The sequence below is a fragment of the Candoia aspera genome, chromosome 5 (assembly GCF_035149785.1).
Source record: "Candoia aspera isolate rCanAsp1 chromosome 5, rCanAsp1.hap2, whole genome shotgun sequence".
Taxonomy (NCBI): Eukaryota; Metazoa; Chordata; class Lepidosauria; order Squamata; family Boidae; genus Candoia; species Candoia aspera.
In genome coordinates, this window is record NC_086157.1 from 85,917,836 (window position 1) to 85,936,701 (window position 18,866).

The 18,866-nt window shown below is 43.1% G+C and overlaps 1 protein-coding gene across 2 annotated transcripts in view; it reads right to left on the reverse strand.

The window, feature by feature from the left end:
- Positions 1-811: 811 nt before the first annotated feature.
- F5 (coagulation factor V) overlaps positions 812-18,866 on the reverse strand; it is a 60,093-nt gene continuing 42,038 nt past the window's right edge. For both annotated transcript variants that reach the window (XM_063305643.1, XM_063305644.1), the window contains 5 exons: positions 5,607-5,762; positions 4,550-4,694; positions 4,175-4,323; positions 3,244-3,426; positions 812-1,862 (listed from right to left, as the gene is read on the reverse strand). In XM_063305643.1, the coding sequence (XP_063161713.1) occupies positions 1,716-1,862; positions 3,244-3,426; positions 4,175-4,323; positions 4,550-4,694; positions 5,607-5,762 (780 nt within the window). In that variant the 3' untranslated portion in view covers positions 812-1,715. The remainder of the gene's footprint in view (positions 1,863-3,243; positions 3,427-4,174; positions 4,324-4,549; positions 4,695-5,606; positions 5,763-18,866) is intronic.

Here is an 18,866-nt window from a genome sequence, read left to right on the forward strand (position 1 = left end):
AAATAATAAATAATTTCACTCATGTCAGGGAAACAAGACCCTCCATTACAAGGTCAAAGGGGGATCTGTTCTGTTAAGACCAACATCCCTATTGAGGGGTCACACTGCCAGCTTCCAGAGTCCTGTTCTTCATCCTTGTTGTTCTGACCTGCTCAAAAAGGTTATTAAGCATACCAGAGCAGTATGGTACAGAAGCAAGGGAGAGGGGGAGCATCCCCAACTTACCTAGATTCTGGGCAGTGATGTTGAGGTTCAGCCAAGAAGACATTTTGCCCCAAGGGAACTGCTACCCATAACTAGCAAGAACTCGTACATCACACTAAAGCACAGTATAATTTGGAGTTTGGCTTAGTATATTGCAGGGATGGTTAACCTGCAGGCTGCAAATTTCCTCCAACACCCCAAGATTGCATTGCTGAAATTACTTGACAAAGTGGCTACATTTTGGCTCTTTTTTTTTCTTTTTAATTTCATGGTAGTTTAAAGATGAGAATACAGGGGGAACAATTTCCTCAGTGAGGCTTCTTGCTCCCATCGCCACCCTTAAACCCTCCCAAAAGGTGCGGGGGGGGGGGGAGGCAATGATGCCACTCCTTCCAGTAAGTGTCACCAGATGTCTTGTAGCCCCTCTGAAGGTTAGAAGCTGAGTTGTGGTTCTGGCTGCTCAAATACTGCCAATCCCAGAATACTGTGTACGCCCAGAAGTTGTAGTTTATGATTTAGCACAATGGGTGATATAAGCTACTATCACGTAATAACTGGAGAAGCAGAGGATGTTTACTAAATATTGGAATTATCAATAACAATATAGTCTTGCTTCTTATATTTATGCCACTATTAATATAATTTCTGATATTTCTTATTTTCTAAGTGAGCAAATCAATACATATATGAATAAATAAAGTGTACCATGTCAGCAGTAAGGATTCCAACACAAATGACCCTCAGTGCCTCTCACTTTGCAACTTATACACAAGTTAAGGATCTGTCTAGCCTGAAATAACAGTAAAGGTACTTCTGCTCTAGTTTAGGTATGTTTAATTTCTAAAGCAAAACATGCACTAATTCATTGGAATTGGTTCATTTTTGGTAGATGTTAGAAAGGTAATTGAAATGAATCATTTTAACTGAATATTGTAGTCACGTTGATTCATTCTTCAAACACAAGATAATTCATAGAGATTTTAGAAAGGCACCATTGGTATCAGTATTTATGCTCCTGATCTAACAGTTGCTGTTGTCTGTCTTCATTAAAAGTTTTCTTTAAGTCTGTGATACGGAACATATACTAACCATGGCCAACGTGGTTTAACTTTCTAGATCAGCCAAGTTGAGCTAGAAGCTCCAACCTGCTAAGGTTTAATTAATGTAATATTTCATATGCCCTCACATGCAGGTTCAACAAAAAAATGAAAGATAATGTTTTCTATTTGAGAAGAGGGAGACAGAGAATGTGAAACTGGCAAAAAATAAGATTTCATCATACTAGGATATACATTCATGATTAAAATAGCAATACAGTTATTTATTGTGTAGTCACTTTAGTTCTATTTTAATTGATATTTCCAAAGCTATTTGAAAGCTGTAGCTGAAAATGCTTTGGGTAAGTACAGTTTTATTATGTTTTTGTTTTTATTTCCTTTTAAAAACAGAGTTAGTGATAAGCAAACTTAAAAGGTTGAAATTTCTTGATTTGATGGTCTTCTGCCCAAGCCCTAAAAAGCATCACAACCAAAGAGTTCTATCCGGAATGCAATATTTTGATTCCATGTTTTAGGGATGACACGAATGAACCGGGAAAATATAGGTGGTTTGAAAAAGTGTTTGACATGCCCATCACTGTTAATGTTTCCTGTGAACACCTAAATATAAACACAAAAGAATGAATTAATATAATATGCAAAATGAATGAACATTTCAGACATAAATGCTGCAAAATTCCTGCACAATGTCACCAAGAGAATGATTTCCTGTCTCAGATCACCTCAATAACACATAATTTGTGCTTTCAGAATTTAGATAAACCCTATCGACTTACATTTCAAGCCATTGTTCCATTATTTGAAGCCAGTACTATCTATTATTGACTAACGATGTGCTTTGTCAGACTAATTCGGTTTGAGAAGTACTGTATGTCCAAAGTACTGTAGAGTCAGTGTGCCTTTCCGCTATATTGTCCTAGCTGATAGCGCCTTCCAAATGCTTTTAACATGGGAGAAATCTCATGTTGCTGGAATTCCAGGAAAAATTCAGCCATATGAGATATGACTTTGAAGATTACAGACTTTCCAGACCCACTGGGGAAGGGAATGTGTTCATCAGACCTCTGGGCTGGTCCGCATAACCATCATTTTCTCCAATATGAGGCAAAAAAAAAAAAAAAAAACCTCATGGTAGAATAAATGTTTTAGCCATGCCTAGAATGTAAGAAAAAACTGATTCTGAGAATGCCCAGGAACCACCCTTTTGTGAAACACCCCAGCACTGGCTTGCTGTTTTTACAGTAGGAATACCAGGGTTATGTCCAGCAGGAGACATGAACTATAATTGGCCTGTTATATTGGAAGGACAGACACTGAAGCTGAAGCTCAAATACTTTGGCGACCTAACGCGAAGAGAGGACTCACTGGAAAGACCCTGATGCTAGAAAAGACTGAAGGCAAAAGGAGGAGGGGACGGCAGAGGATGAGATGATTAGATAGCATCACTGATTCGTGAACATGAATTTGAGTAAACTCTGGGAGACAGTGGAGGACAGGAAGGCCTGGCGTGCTGTGGTCCATGGGGTCACAAAGAGTCGGACACAACGACTGAACAACAACAACAGAGATCCAATGATTCTCCAGGTTTTTGAGCAGTGATCTTTCCAGGGGCCTAATCTGCAAAATGATCTGCTAGCCCGTTCCATTATATCAACTACTGCTCCATCTGTACCCTTTTGTTTCCTCTGAATTGACAGAGGCATCTGATGCCCACCTAATTACAAATCACTGTTCAGCAATTTAACAATGTATTATCCAAACTGTAGGAGCTGTAACAAAACCAAATGAGACAGTACAGAGTCACTATTTCCCAAAGGGTAGATCAAGACCTATGAAAGGGACGTTAACAATAAATGAAGGTGACAAACATTTTTAGGCCTTGTATATTCCCAGTATAAAGCCATACATGTGCTAATAGAATAATAAAGTTGGAAGATGTAATTTAGGTCCATAAATCCATAAATAAGAAAGGAATTGGTACCTTTTCCATGGAAGTGGAAGCATCCAAATGAGGCTTCCATATTGAATCATCATCACTATAATGGATGGAAAATGTTTTCACATACATTTCTGTAGACATTGATTTAGCTCCTTGAGTTATTATGCTTGTTATCTTCATAAGCTGTTGCAGATCAATTTGTAGCCACTGATCATTGTTGTTTGCCTACAGGATCAATAAATAGAATCACCATATCATGCTACTCTTAGCAGTTGATTTGATAACTATCTACAAACTGTAACTAATCCATTGAGTCCTACAAAAGTGCACGGGAAATCTGAACTCATTAACAGGTAAGTAAAACACTATTAAAAACCCAAGAGAACACATGGAGTTTACTAGTTACCTTAAACTCAAACATTACAAACCCAAAGATGATCTCCAGCTAAGACCTTAACTGCTGTATAATTGACAGAATCTTTCCTCCCTCTGTTTTAATTTACTTTCTTATAAAAATGGAATGCATTTAACATTATCTAAGGCTGCTTCATGTATTTGTTCTTGCAATATATACTTTTTCTTAATCTGAATACAATAAGCAATTATTTAAAGACTCATATATTATAAAAGAATACCAACGTATCAGAGAGACAGTATTGACTGATATGTGCATACAGCTGAGAAACTGCTGACATATAATTGTGAAGTGACTCTACTAAGGAGAAATAAAAGTGGGGAAAGAAATATTGAGTACTATATAAGTAACAAATCAGCATCATTAAAAATATACCAGTCATTAAAAATATACCAATCATAAGAGCTGTCCTCTCTGCTCTCTCTTCTCCTTGATTGTTTGATGCCACTGATTATTAGATTGAAGCTCCCTTAAGCATTTAATTTAATGGAAAGATGAAATAAAACATATTCCAACAAAAAAAATCAGGCAAGATGGTTTTGTAGCATTTGTTTTTACCTTTGGTTGCCAAGCATTTGTCCGCCCTTTCAGATTGAGGCGGGCAAGGAATGGTTCCCATGAACTCCACCAAGTCTTCTTGTAAGAAGAGGCTGTAATCTCTGAATTCCTGATAGCCCCGCTGGCCATTCCCAATGGCGAAGAGCACCCTATTGTAAATGCACATCCTTGTTAGATCTTTTTAGGACTGGTATATTTTACAGGAAAAGTTCAAATGAGAATCAGTCTTGGAATCACATTTCTACAGATTATCAAGTACTTTAATTCCCCCCCCCCCCCAATATTCATCCTTCATATAAAATCTCTTTTCCCTGACAACATTAAATGGAATCATCCTCTGACAGTAAGTAAGTGGCACATCTGTTCATGTCTTACCTTCAACTTCACAACCCAGGAGTTCAATGCGGAACGTAGGCCTGTTGTAGAACTTGGTTGGATACAGCCTCACATATCTGGCAATAATAGGAGGGTCGATGTGGTTTTCTTTTACTTCAGTACCATCTGAATTTCCCTCAAAAAGCTAAGGAGAAAGAAGTCCAAATTCTGTAAATTATGTCTCATTTTTAAATATGAATTATTTCAAATACATTTGGATCTGAAAAGTTAAACTGAATTTGAGCCTATTCAGTCATGAGCAATTCTTGGTTCTTGGTGAGGGCGCATATCAAAAGAAGCACTGAATCATTTCAGTAGGACTTGAGGATCAGAAAGTTTCTTTCATATTGCAGGGGTCCTTCTACATTTACTTGTTTTAGTTCCTTGGTGTTTATATATAACTTGCAATTGTTCTTTCCATTTTCCCTGTCAAACACAACTACCTCAGTCTTTGATATATTATTTTTCAGATTCAGATTCCTCATTGTATCATACAGTCTGTCTAATGTTCACCACAAATAATTTGAGGTTTTGGCCAGCAGTAACACATCATCTGTAAACAAAAGTATACAGACATTCTTATCCACATTCAACACACCTGTAATGTCATCACAAACATTCTTTATACATTTGTCCATAAATAATTTCAACAACCCTAAATCATACATGCTGCTCCCAACTTCAATTCTCTTTGCAATAATTGCTTTCATTGTTTATAAGTGAAAAGAAGGAAGATAAGGAATTACCTGCCCACAGTTTACATTGTTTCTCACCTATCAATTAAATATTTTCTAGTTTTTGCATCTTGGTTTCTCATTCAAAATTAACCAAGGATCTAGAAACTTACTTCATTAAAAAGAAAACAAAAGGAAAAAGGACAAGATACTAAATTCAGCATTTTGGGTGCTGATCAGTTTAAGAAATGTGTAGAGAATATATACTTTTCATACTATTTTTTTTCATATGTTAACATTTGAAAGGGTAAAAACTTTTAACACCTATATATTTTCAAGCAGAAAAGAAGAATGAGGATTTTAGATAGAGGAAACATACAAACCATTTGTGTTTTGGTGTGTTTTCCTTTAAAAGCAATCCACTTTCGCCCATCTTTGCTGTAGGTAACAAAATATTCCATAGTATACAAGTGTTTCAGTAGCTGCATGGCTCCTTGGGTCTGAAGGCCTGTGATGACAACTTGTCTTTGTAGATCCACCTATACAACAACAGCAAAAATTATGAATGTATATAATCCGTTTCATTTTTTTTCATTTAAAAGGTATCTTGTACCATACTGGAGAAAAATATTAGAGTTGGTCCAAGAAATTTGCTGTCTTGGATAAATGACCAGAAGTTTATCACCATCTCTATCAACTTACAAATGCTAAACAAGCTGACAGATGAAATCTAGTTCAACTTCGTTGGTAGAAGAGCAAATAGCATGGTCTACACTAATCGTCTCATAGTCTTCACCATCAGTTGTCTAAGGCTACTATCTTTCTCAACCTAAAGGCAGGACCAACCAGAATGCTCTTGACTTGGAATATAGTGATGTGAAAACTGGATTCATGTATGACACTAAGCCATAATGTGTGAAGTTTTGTATTCTTTTGATTGGTAAACCATTGTAATTTGTACATCCTCATTTATAGCACAGCATGTGTGAACCCAGCAAACTATGGCTTAGCAATGTAGGAACCAGATATAAAACTGATCATGTATATGAAATAATATGCGGAACCTGAATTTCTCTGTAGCAGGCATGCTTCCTTTCCCAAAGAAGATCAAAAGAATATATGAATTATTATTTATGCAAATTAAAATACAACACTCTTAACTTATATTACTCTACAGCTCTAGTAAATATCTGCAGAGCTAACAAAGAAGTAGACTAGACCAATAGACCAAATAAGTAACTGACTAACTGCTTATGAACAGGGTTGTAGAACATGAATGTAATAAAACTATGTACGTACATATCAAAGATTTTGTTTTCCAACTCATCCACTCTCAATCAAGCAATTTTCAAATATTCCTTATTCTGCACATTTAATTCAAAACATGCCCTAAACGGAGGTGACAGAAGCAACACACTGATTGTTAATACTCTTAATGTCTCAAGAATATCAGTCTGTTCCGAGACCATTTCTACAACCAAATCACAGTGTGATGTTGCAGTAAACTGCTGTTCAGTGACAATAACTTTATTGTAAAAGGAGGATCATGTACAGTACAAAATAGAGATCAGCCATTTCAATAATTTTTTCTGTGCTCCAACACTCCCTTTACTTGCTTTTAGCCTGGCTTATACATTTCATGCCTGAGGGGATAAGATTAAAACTTAGTTTCCCTAAACTAAATTCCTTAATGCCCAAGCCTAAATTTAGTATCTCTAAAATTAAATTAAAATTGCACTTAAAAATTTAATCAGATTAAAAATCAGATTAAAATTATAGGGATGTGCCACTTTTACAGAAAGAAGAGAGTCCAATATAGGTTCTCATCAACTCTTTGAACACTGGGAGGATACATCTTGCAGACTGAATTTGAATTAGTTAATATACAGTATGTACTTGGTGTTTTGCCTTTCTCTCTGTGCAGTCATTTAAAGTTCAGAGACAGGGCCGTGTCTTTTGAGCCGTGATATCAGCCTCTGTCCATCAAATTCCTAACTTGACCACATTCACTAAGTGGTGGCACCTCCTCTCTGGAAAACAGGTCGTCCTCGTTTAGTGGCCACAATTAGGACTGGAAACTCCATCATTAAGCGACACAGTTGCTAAGTGAAACATCACATGACTGTGATGGCTGTATGACATCACTTCCATTCTCTTGTTAAGTGAGTTACTGCGGGTCATTAAGCAAGACATCATGTGAACAAGACTTGCAATTTTACTGCCGGTTTCTCCATTGACTCTGCTTGTTGGAAGCCGGTTGTAAAGTGCCCAAATGGCAATCATGTGACCGCAGGATACTGTGATGGTCCTAAACACCCACCAGTTATGAAGCACCTGATTGTCAATCACGTGACCATGGGACACTGCAATGGTTGTAAATGCAAGGGCTTGTGTAAAGTTAGTTTTTCAGCACTATAGTAACATTGAACAGTCACTAAACAGGGCAATTGTTAAGCAAGGTCTTCCTGTATGTCCAACTCTAATACAAGGTGCTTACTCTTGTGTATTTTAGAAGCTTGTATCTCTTTCTTCAAGCCTTCCCTGTAATGGTTGCCTATTCTAAAACACTATCAGACTCATGAGCAGGAATTCAAAGATATCTGATTTATTAAAGAATAGTACGCAGAATCACAGAGAAAGCTGAGAATGATGAAAGCGCGCCAAATTCAAACTAAAAACCCTCGGTGCAAATGAAATCCCTCCCCCCATAGAATCTTCTCAAGTTCACAATCCCAGGTGCTCCTAACAGTTTCTGATGGTCTGTGGGAAAAGGCCTTGAACAGTTAACATAACCCAAACACATTCCATTGTCCTGATTTCACATACAGAGCTTGGTACAAGGTTTCACAGCAGCTCCCTCCCAAACAGAAGTGTGTGTCAGCGCCATGGCATGTGAAACGTTATGATGTATAAACTACATTGGAACAGTGAACATGACATACTGCCCCCCCCAAAATAAAGAATACATTAAGCAGCAGGCTTCAAAGGGTCAGCAAGGTGGAAATGGTGAACTAAATCAGGAGCGTTAACATGGTGGGCAGACCATTTCCTCAGGATGAGGGAAGTGTTTCTATCGGACCAGATACTGAAGGGTGCCTCAAAGCTTGCGAGAATCAACAATGTCCTTGACTTCAAAGTGTTGTTGGCCGTCAATCATAATTGGAGCAGGAGGAGGAGGTTGAGGGTGCCAACATGGGGAGGGTGCACAGGCTTAAGCAAGCTGCAATGGAAAACAGGGTGCAAGCATTTCAAATTGTGAGGATTGACAAGACCAACAATAGGGAAAGGACCAATGAATTTGGGAGCAAGTTTTTAGAGGGTTGAGGAGATTTGATAAATTTAGTAGATAGATACACCTGATCCTCAACTTTGAAGTGTTGTAAAGAGCGATGCTTATCAGCTGGAGACTTGTAAGCAGCCTGGGCATCAGCCAAAGCTTGTTGAATGACTGGCCAGGAATCAGACAGTTTAACAGCCCAGTCAGATGTAGAACATGTTTGGGAAGGGGGCTGTGGCAGTTCAGGGGTAGGAACAAAGTCATGACCAGAAACCACATGAAAAGGGGTTTGTCTGGTACTTTGATGCACAGCATTGTTGTAAGCAACTTCAGCAAAAGGTAATAAGTCCACCCAATCGTCCTGATGGTAGTTAATGTATGCTCTTAGAAACTGTTCAAGAGTGGAGTTTAAAATCTCAGTAGAACCATCAGTCTGAGGATGGGATGATATGGATAGTGCTTGTTTGGTGCCAATCAATTTTAAAAATGATTTCCCAAAGTGGGAAGTAAACTGTGTCCCGTGGTGAGAGACCAAGTGGGAGGGGCTACCGTGGAGGCGGTAGATATGGAGGAGAAATAGGCGCGCCAATTGTGGGGCTGACAGGATGGATGCACATGGAATGAAATGTGCTTGCTTGGAGAAAAAATCTTTTATAACCCAAATTACAGTTTTCTTCTGACTGGGAGGAAGATCCACAATAAAATCCATAGAAATCTCATCCCAGGGATGGGTAGGACTGGCCACTGGCTGTAAAAGCCCCTGTGGTTTCCCTCCTTCACGTTTTGACATGGCACAAACAGGACAGGAAGCAACATAGTCTTTTACGTCACGTCTCAAGGTTGGCCACCAAAATTGGCGGTGAACTAAGTGCAAGGTTTTGACAAAACCAAAGTGTCCAGCAAGTTTATCATCATGGGAACACTGCAAAACAGCAGCCCTCAACGTTTCAGGCACATAAAGGCGATGTTCCACCCACGCCAGACCGTTTTCGAAAGAAACATTGTCTCTATTAGCTAGCAACCAAGTGTCAGATTTCAGTGCCTGGAGAAAGTCCTTTTGTAATTGACAAGGAACTTGCACTTTCCGCTTCCCAGGCTGTGCTGGGGGTGGGGTTGCCTGTGCACGGGTCTGGCTCCGAGTGACAGCAACCAAGCCCAGTTGTGGTTCAGTGAGAACAGTCCCAACCACATCTGCCACCTGATCAAGGTCCTGAGGTAAACGTGACAAAGCAGCGGCCAGAAAGTTTTTCTTTCCCGGGATAAATTTCAACTGGAAATTAAAGCGGCTGAAAAACTGAGCCCAGTGAATTTGTTTAGGGCTGAGACGCCGGGGGGTGCAAAGGGCTTCCAAATTCCTGTGATCGGTCCAAACCTCGAAAGGGCATTTAGCGCTTTCAAGGAGGTGACGCCAGGTTTCCAAAGCGGCTTTTACAGCAAACGCCTCCTTTTCCCAAACGTGCCAATGGCGTTCAGTGTCAGAAAATTTCCTGGACAGATAAGCGCAGGGTTTTAACTGATTTTCAGAATCCCTCTGTAACAAAATAGCCCCAACTGAGGAGTCAGAAGCATCAACTTGGACCACAAAGGGGCGTTCAGGATCAGGGTGCTGTAGAATAGGCTCAGCAGTGAAAAGGGTTTTCAACTTTTCAAATGCTGCCTGGCATTCAGGCGTCCAATTCAGCACAGCCCCAGGGTGTTTTACTTTGCATGTCTCCCCCAAGCCCTCGGTATGGAGTAAATCAGTGAGGAGCAAGGCAATCTCAGCGAACCCCTGGATAAACTGGCGATAATAGTTTCTGAACCCTAGGAAACTTTGTAATTGCCTCTGGGTGCAGGGACATTCCCAACTGAGAATCACCTGAATTTTTGCAGGGTCCATTTCTATACCCTTGTCAGACACTCAATAGCCCAGATAATCAAGCTGGGTTTTGTGAAATTCACATTTGGAAAGTTTCGCATAGAGTTTGGCATATCTAAGTTTGCATAACACCTGTTTGAGGAGGTGTTCGTGTTCCTCCTTGGTTTCAGTGTAAATGACAACATCATCTAAGTAAACCAGAACCCCTTTAAACAAATGATCATGTAAAACTTCATTAATCAACTGCATGAAGATTCCGGGTGCCCCTGCTAACCCAAAAGGGAGGACTTTGTACTGAAACGATCCTAGTGGACAATTAAAAGCAGTTTTCCACTCATCCCCAGCTCTTATGCAAATGCGGAAATAGGCTTTGCGAAGATCGAGCTTGGAGAAAATCTTGCCCTTTGACAAATGAGCTAACATGTCCTTCATGAGAGGGAGAGGGTACTTGTTGATAACAGAGATGGAATTTAACCCTCGATAGTCCGTACAGAGTCGAAGCGTGCCATCTTTCTTTTCCCGGAATAACACAGGGGCCCCAACTGGGGAATTAGCAGGTTCAATAAATCCCCTTGACAGATTTTTGTCAATGAAGTCCCGTAATGCCTCAAGCTCCTTCTGAGTCATCTGATAAATTTTTGGCTTGGGCAATTGAGCATTAGGGACTAACTCTATTGCACAGTCAGTTTTCCGGTGGGGGGGTAACTGATCTGCTTCCATCTCCCCAAAAACGTCAGCAAATTCTTGGTATTGAGCAGGCAAGCCTTCTAATTGGGGTAAGTCAGGGTGCAGTGTGGCGATCGCTGCCCTTCCAACCCCTGCCTGTGCAATCATCTCCGCTGCAGGAGCTTGGTAAAATCCATCTGTAAAAGTCACAGTTCTGTGCTCCCAGTTTATATATGGGCTTTGATGGTCAACCATGGGATCCCCAGGATTACCGAGGGATTGCCAACAGGTGCTACAATGAATTTCAAAGTGTCACAGTGGCTGCCCATTTGCATTGCCACAGTTCCAGTGAAATGGGTTGCCGCCCCCCCCCCCACCATTGAACCATCCAACTGTGTGAAGATCAAAGGATGCTGGAGGGGGAAACTAGGCAGTTCCAAAGCAGCAACCAGATCAGGGTGAATTAAACACCTGGAACACCCAGAGCCAACTAAAGCCCATACCTCTGTAGTTTTTGTGGGGGAACTCAATTTCACCTTTACTGCTAAAGTGGGACAGTCAGCACTCACCATAGCATCTTCGCGCCTGTCCTCGTCCACCTGCCCGGTGGCGCCCTTCATGGCAGGTGGCTGGCATTTCCCGCAGGCTCCTTGTAGTCGTCTTCAGCCTCTCCCGAGAAGTATAGTACTTCTTCAGCATCGGCTGTCCCTTTGGCCGCTGTCATCCGCTGCGAGGGGGGGGCGATTTGGCTGGCGGCTTCCCAGCTCGATCTCCAGCCTTGGCTTTTGGGCAATTGGCTGCCCAATGGCCCTCTTTTCTACATCGAAGACACTGACCCCTTGCATAGCGCTGCTCCCTCTCCTCATCCCAGGCTCTATAGCTTGGCCGGGCAGCAGTCGCAGCACTTCGGGGTCCCCTTATGGTGGCAGGAGGTTTTCCAGATTTTCTGGTTTGCATAAAGGTATGTTGAGCGTGCTCAGCCTTTCCAGCCAGGCAGATCCAGTCATACAATGACTCTGGGTCGTCTCTACACAACGCCCACCATAGGATGTCCCGGTTGAGTCCCTCTTTAAACCGTTCTATTAGGGTTGACTGAGACCAGTCAGGAATTTTCCCAGCTAGAGCCTTAAACTCTAGGGCGTAATCAGCTATGGACATTTGGCCCTGGGTAAGATCCTTCAGCGCCTTCTTAGCTCTTGCCTTGGCCAGAGGATCTTCAAAATGCAGCTTTAATGCCCACATGAAATCATCAAAATAATCAAGTGCAGGGGAGTCAGCATCACTTAATCGAACATACCAGTCAGCCGCTCGGCCCTTCAATTTGGTGGCAATGGCAGTTATCTTAGCCTCTTCAGAAGGGAAGCATGCTCCAAACTGTCTCATATAACTTTTAGCGTTAGTTAAAAAGAAAGATAACTTTGTTGGATCCCCATCAAATTTGACAGAAAAGTCTCTCACCCCCACTCTGGTTGGAGTGGAATTGGCAGCCACTTGAGTGGTTGGGCCCCAGGTTACAGTAGCTTTCCCTCTTCGGGGTGGGGACACTGGTGATCGAGCCCTGCGGGGTGGAGATTCGTCCCGGAGCCGTCTCCGGCCCCGCTCCACTGGCAGTCTGGATGGGAGGATGGGGGATGGTTGCGGGAAGCTGGGATCTCCTCTGCACCTCCCCTGCCCCTCCAGTGACAGAGACAGGTTTCTTAGCATGTACTCTATCGATTCTATTTTGGCTTCCATCACTCTTACTCTCAGGGGTTTGAGAGTCCTCTCTCCCTCGCATGTTCAGCTTTCTCTCTGTTGACACCGTAGTAGATTCTTTGTCTGGGGTTAGCAGGAACCGATACTTCCAGGACGCCCCCGACATCTCTGGCTGGGGTTCCCCTACTTCATCCAAGGTGATCAACTCTGTGAGTGATTCGCTGGGTGCCAGTTGCTCTGGCTCTTTCCCATCGTCAGATTCCTCCACATCAGAATTGGAACTCGATTCATCCCGGGAGTCTGAAGGTTCTGGGGTGAGGTTCAGTTCTCCGCTCTTGACCATCGACTCAGGCATCAAGCTAGCCATCTCCTCAAGTCCCCTGGTTGTGAGCTTGGACTCAGCCATCATTAACTATTTTCCCTCGCAAGAAACTGATCTTGGTAGGGGCTAACAGTACAACTTTGGGGATTTCTCAGCTTTATGTAATGGTTGCCTATTCTAAAACACTATCAGACTCATGAGCAGGAATTCAAAGATATCTGATTTATTAAAGAATAGTACGCAGGATCACAGAGAAAGCTGAGAATGATGAAAGCGTGCCAAATTCAAACTAAAAACCCTCGGTGCAAATGAAATCCCTCCCCCCATAGAAACTTCTCAAGTTCACAATCCCAGGTGCTCCTAAGTTTCTGATGGTCTGTGGGAAAAGGCCTTGAACAGTTAACATAACCCAAACACATTCCATTGTCCTGATTTCACATACAGAGCTTGGTACAAGGTCTCACAGCAGCTCCCTCCCAAACAGAAGCGTGCGTCAGTGCCATGGCATGGGAAACTTTACGATGTATAAACTACATTGGAACAGTGAACATGACATTCCCTTTATGAATGCTATGGATGAAAATTGGGTTTTCCCTCTCTTTACCCATCTTTTTATCTATATGTTTTTAATTTGTGTATTTTAATAATTTCAGTTTTGCTATTTGTAAACATTTTGGGATTACTATATGAGAAATTGTTTTAAAATTCAAAGTAATGATGAATAGGTTTCCACTGCAGGAAAAGTTAAAAGAAAAGCAGCTCAATAAGGGCTACCATGTGAGAAGCAAAACTCTGGATGACTGGTAGCTGGCAACAAAAATGTTGAGTTTTCTATATCTATTTGCTACAGTCTAGTGCATGCCTGGATTCTTAAATCTAGTACCCCTCTTTTTTCAACTCTAATTTGATGATTCTATATTTTTCCATCTCATCTTTGCAAAACTGGAAGTCCATGACAGAAAGACTCAGCCCCAGATACTCCAAAAGTAGTATCTGACTGCAGTGCCTGACATGATTAAACAGACATTCTTGGAAGATGATCCATACAACTTCATGCAGAGGCCTGCAGATGAATCATTAACAGAGACGTCTTCTGTCTAGAACTGCCAAAGCTAGAGTTTATTAAAAACAAAAATTCAAAATGTGGTAGAAAAACAGGAAAGTTATGCAAGTTTCCCCTAAGGAGTTGAAATAAGAAACAGTGGAACAAAAAGTTGCCAGAACTAGAGACATGCTTCCATCTACATCATGTGATGGTTTTCTTAGATATTTAGTGAAACATCTCATGACTTGTAGAAGGTCATGAAAGACCTTGTAGAATAGCAGGCAAAGTAAAGAAGCCATTCTTTATTTTCCTTTGTAAACATCAAAGTTTCAGGGATATCTTTCACCCTTTCATTTATGCTATTATTTACCAGTACAAATGTCCATGAAATGAAAGAAACTCTTCCTGCAAGTCTTCAAAACAAAGGGAAGTGATGCTGTAATATTAAATGATTCTGTAATATTAAATGTGGTCTAATTTACCACAATAATGTGGTGTGTGTGTTTGAGAGAGGCAGACTGACAGACAGAGAGACTGCTTTCCAAAGAAGATGCCAAATTTTCCTCTTTGAATGCAAGCCATGGCACAGGCCTAAACTTACAATATATCATAGACATTGAACAGCTTTCAACTATAGCTGAAACATTTCTTTTGTCAAAATGATTACATTAAACTCAAACAATGATCTGTCAGTTTTGCAGTTAATCAGAGAAAACAAGTCTACCATCTAGTGGCTTTCCAGGATTTTGCAGCCAAGATCTGGTAGCCCTAATCCAGGTCAATGTTTTAAGCCATAATTTCTGACCCATGAGGCCTGTCAGGCTCTTTATAATTTCCCTATTTTTAGTCATAGACAGGAAGCTCACAAGATTTACCAAGCAGCGTCTGTAAATGGGTGGTACATTTTGCTCTGCTACTGTTCAACTCTCATGTTGCATAGGTGGCCTTAGCCAAAATATCCACCATCCCAGCTTTCCAAACCATTACCAAAGACAGCAAAAGAGGACAGAAAATATGTTTGCAGCAAGATTCCTATAGGGGAACCAACTTCAGATTATTCAAGTGAGGTTATTTGGTTTTACCATGTTTTCTCCAAATATGGCAATCAATCATATTATGAAAAAGAGTATCAATGCAACTTTAAATAATCACCCAAGGATCTCATAATTGAAAATGGATGTCTTGAGTGTTCTAAAGCATCATGTGCAAACTTTGGGAGGCTAGGACTGAATTTGGCCATTGAATAACATGGTGGAGGGCCAGATTCCAGAAAGTAGGAAAAGCCAGGACAAAAGGGTAACAAGAAAGATAAGTTAAATTGAAATTAATTCAATACAGTGAATAACAAGTAGAACTATTAATATTAGTCACCTAATTACATATAATGGCAATGTTTACAGAGCTCTGAAATTACACCTAATTCTTTGTGAAGGATTCATGTGGCCCCTTTCTTTATTCCAGTCATAAAGAACATAAAGTAAAGCTCTGCAATCCAAATGCAAAAATATATTTATGAATACAATAATCTCAGCAATTAAAAACAAATAACAAGAAAAATCCTGATTTAGTGTGTGTCTAATGATATCCACCGGTGGAAAAGATACCATTTAGAGAGCATATTCTTTCTCCTGTCTGCTTACAATTGAAATTTGCTCCACAGAGAGAAGATGAGGAAATTGTGCTTCATTTGTTCTCAAAGTTGTCATATTCAATCTTGTAGCCAATTAAAGCTTTGTCCCTATAACTATTTCAGAGAGATTACTTTAAAATGTCAATTCTTTTTTTTTAAATGTCTTCTATGTTTCAGTAAATTGCATTTATCTCCTAATCAGTGGGCTTGTGGAGTAGTCATTAGATCAGAGAATCCTACTGTACACAGAATAACATAAGATCACCTGAAATAAAACTTAGTTTGGCTGTGCTTGTGGCATAGTAGCAAAAATGTACCAAAACTAACCAATATTGGTCAGTCACTATTCACCCTACGAGAATGCAATATTTGACATAGGTACAACAAAGGCTGGTTACCTAATTTAATATCTCTCTAACTTACTATAAAGCACTATCTGACCAAAGTAAAAGTTGGACATTTAAAAAGGAAGATAGAAGAGAAATTGATGCATTCGAATTGTGGTGTTGGCGAAGATTATTGAAAATACCATGGACTGCCAGAAGAACAAACAAATCAGTTTTAGAAGAAATACAACCAGAATGTTCCCTAGAGGCAAAGATAACTAGGCTTAGACTCTCATGATTTGGGCACATTGTCAGGAAAGACTGATCACTTGAAAAGGACAGCATGTTTGGTAAAGTCGAGAGCCAGCGGAAAAGAGGCAGACCTTCAATGTGGTGGATTGGTACAATTACAGCAACAATGGATGCAAACATTGGAACAGTCAGGCATATGGCACAAGACTGAACAGCATTTCGTTCTGTTATACATAAGGTCGCCACGAGTCATAAATGACTTGACGGCAACTAACAAGAACAACAGAGGTCAATATCTATAGGCCCATCTATTGATAACTATAGTGTCATGAGTGCCGTTGAGCTAAAGTCATCAGCGCAATGGCACACATGACAATGGCAAGGAAATAGGTGAAAAGGTACAAGATAAGTAGCCATCAACCCACAACGACTAACGGCCAACAAACAATAACTAAACGGATCACGGAGCACACCCAAGCCATCAGCGCCAATACAACGGGGATCGCCCAGCTGAAAGCAATCAGCAGAGGAATGGAAAACCTGATGATGGGCGATCCCGGAAACCCTCACCCACCGGCAGGGCAACGTATTGGACAAAGGGGGGTGACGTGACCGCGAGCGAGGGGGCGCTGACCGGCGCGGGGTATTTAAACCCCGCACCGGCGCGCTCCTGTCACTCTCAGCTTTTTTCTACCAACGCTGTACCTGCCCTGCAAATAAATCAGAGCCTGATCCACGAACCAGTGTCTGAGTGTTATTCAGAGGCAGGCAGCGCATGACATAAAGCTGAGAGTCATAAACTCAGCCTCGCCGAGCCCCACCGGACGACAACGAGCCGCGGGAGGAGTAGACGGCGAGAAGACCAGCAAGATGAGGCCGGAGCGGCGCGGGCAAGGAGGGCGAGCCGCGCGGCAAGAGACAGAGGAGGACCGACCAAGGCCAGAGGCACCGCGGACTCCCGGAGCCATGGACGCCCACCCCACCCGACCCGACCCGAGCCTCAGCTCCAACCCCAAGGGGAGATGGCGACGGAGGCAACCCGACCGCGGGAGGGAGCAGCACGACTTCCGAAACCAGCGGAGGACCCCGCGCCCCACATCGCACCCCAGCAACGGGCGTGGAGCGACAGCCCAACGGCGGTCAACACGGAGGAGGACGATGGAGACACCCAGCAGACGGCGGAGGAAGCGGACCCGCGGCAGAGGGACGATGAACCCCGCCGGCAACCCACCCCCGAGGACGCGCCAACGGAACCGGCCCCAGCGGCGGCACGGGCTGTGGACGAGGAGGCACGAGCTGAACTCGCGGCCATGCGGGCTCAACTGACGGAACTCCGGACCATGCTCCAGTCGCTTATGCCCCCCGCGCCACCCAACGACGTCCCCGCACAGGCCCACACCCCGAGCGAAGCACCGAACCCACACGGGCCAGCGGAGGGTCAGCAGACGGCACAGGCGGCCGACACCACACCCCGGGAAGCGAGAGGCGGGGCCGCACAAAACGCCCGGGCCCCAAAGGACTTCCCCATCTTCTTCGATGGGACCCCCACAAAACTCTCGTTTTTCGTGACGAACGCTAGGGAGTTCATGGGGAGGCACGGACACTCCTATGACTCCGAGGCCGACAAGATCGCCGCCGTGGCGATCAAACTCCAAGACAGGGCGGCGGACTGGTACGTCCAACTGTACGAGTCCAGCTCCCCCGCCCTCGCCACCTTCCCTGCTTTCATCAATGAGATGAAAAACTACTTCGAAGACCCCCTAGCCAAAGTAAGGGCGAAAAGCGCACTCCAAAGACTTAAACAGGGCACACGCACGGTCCCTGACTACGCCCTGGAGTTCAAAGCCCTCGCGGGGAAGGTCAGCGACTGGTCCGAGACCACCCTGCTGGAAATGTTCAAAAGGGGGCTCAACCGCGACGTTCTCCAATGGGCCCTCTACCGCGACGACCCAGAAACGCTACACGGGTGGATCCACCTCGCGGGGAAAGCCGAACACGCGCACTGCACCTTCCTCATGACAACCACGGAAGACACAAACTATGCCGGGAAAAAGGTACCCGCACCACACGGGGGGATGGCCGGCCCCATATACCCAAAAAAGAAGTTCAACCAGGAGCCCTGCGGGAGGTGTGGCAAATTAGGGCACAAGACGGTGGATTGCTTCGCCAACCGACCGCCGACCAGCGCGCCCAAACCCACCCCGAAAATTAGCCCCAAACCACCCAACCTGGGGCCGCCCCCTCACCGCCGAATGACCGTGGCCACAGCGACACCAGAGGAGGGCTGGGACGCTTACTGGGGGGAAGAGGACAACGCAGACCCCGACCAGCCGGCGGGAAATGCTCCCCGCTTGCCCTGAAATGCGTGGCGAGGCAGGCGGTGGGACAGCAGCGCGGACCACCTCAACGAAACGACGAAAGCCCCGTAATAATGGCAGCAATTAAACTCACTGCCGGCAACGGAGCCACCACGGCCGCGGCACTAGTGGACTCTGGGTGCTCAAAAAACCTCATCCACCCCGACCTAGTCGCCAAACTCGACCTCCGCTGCTTCCCCCTCCCCACGCCGCTG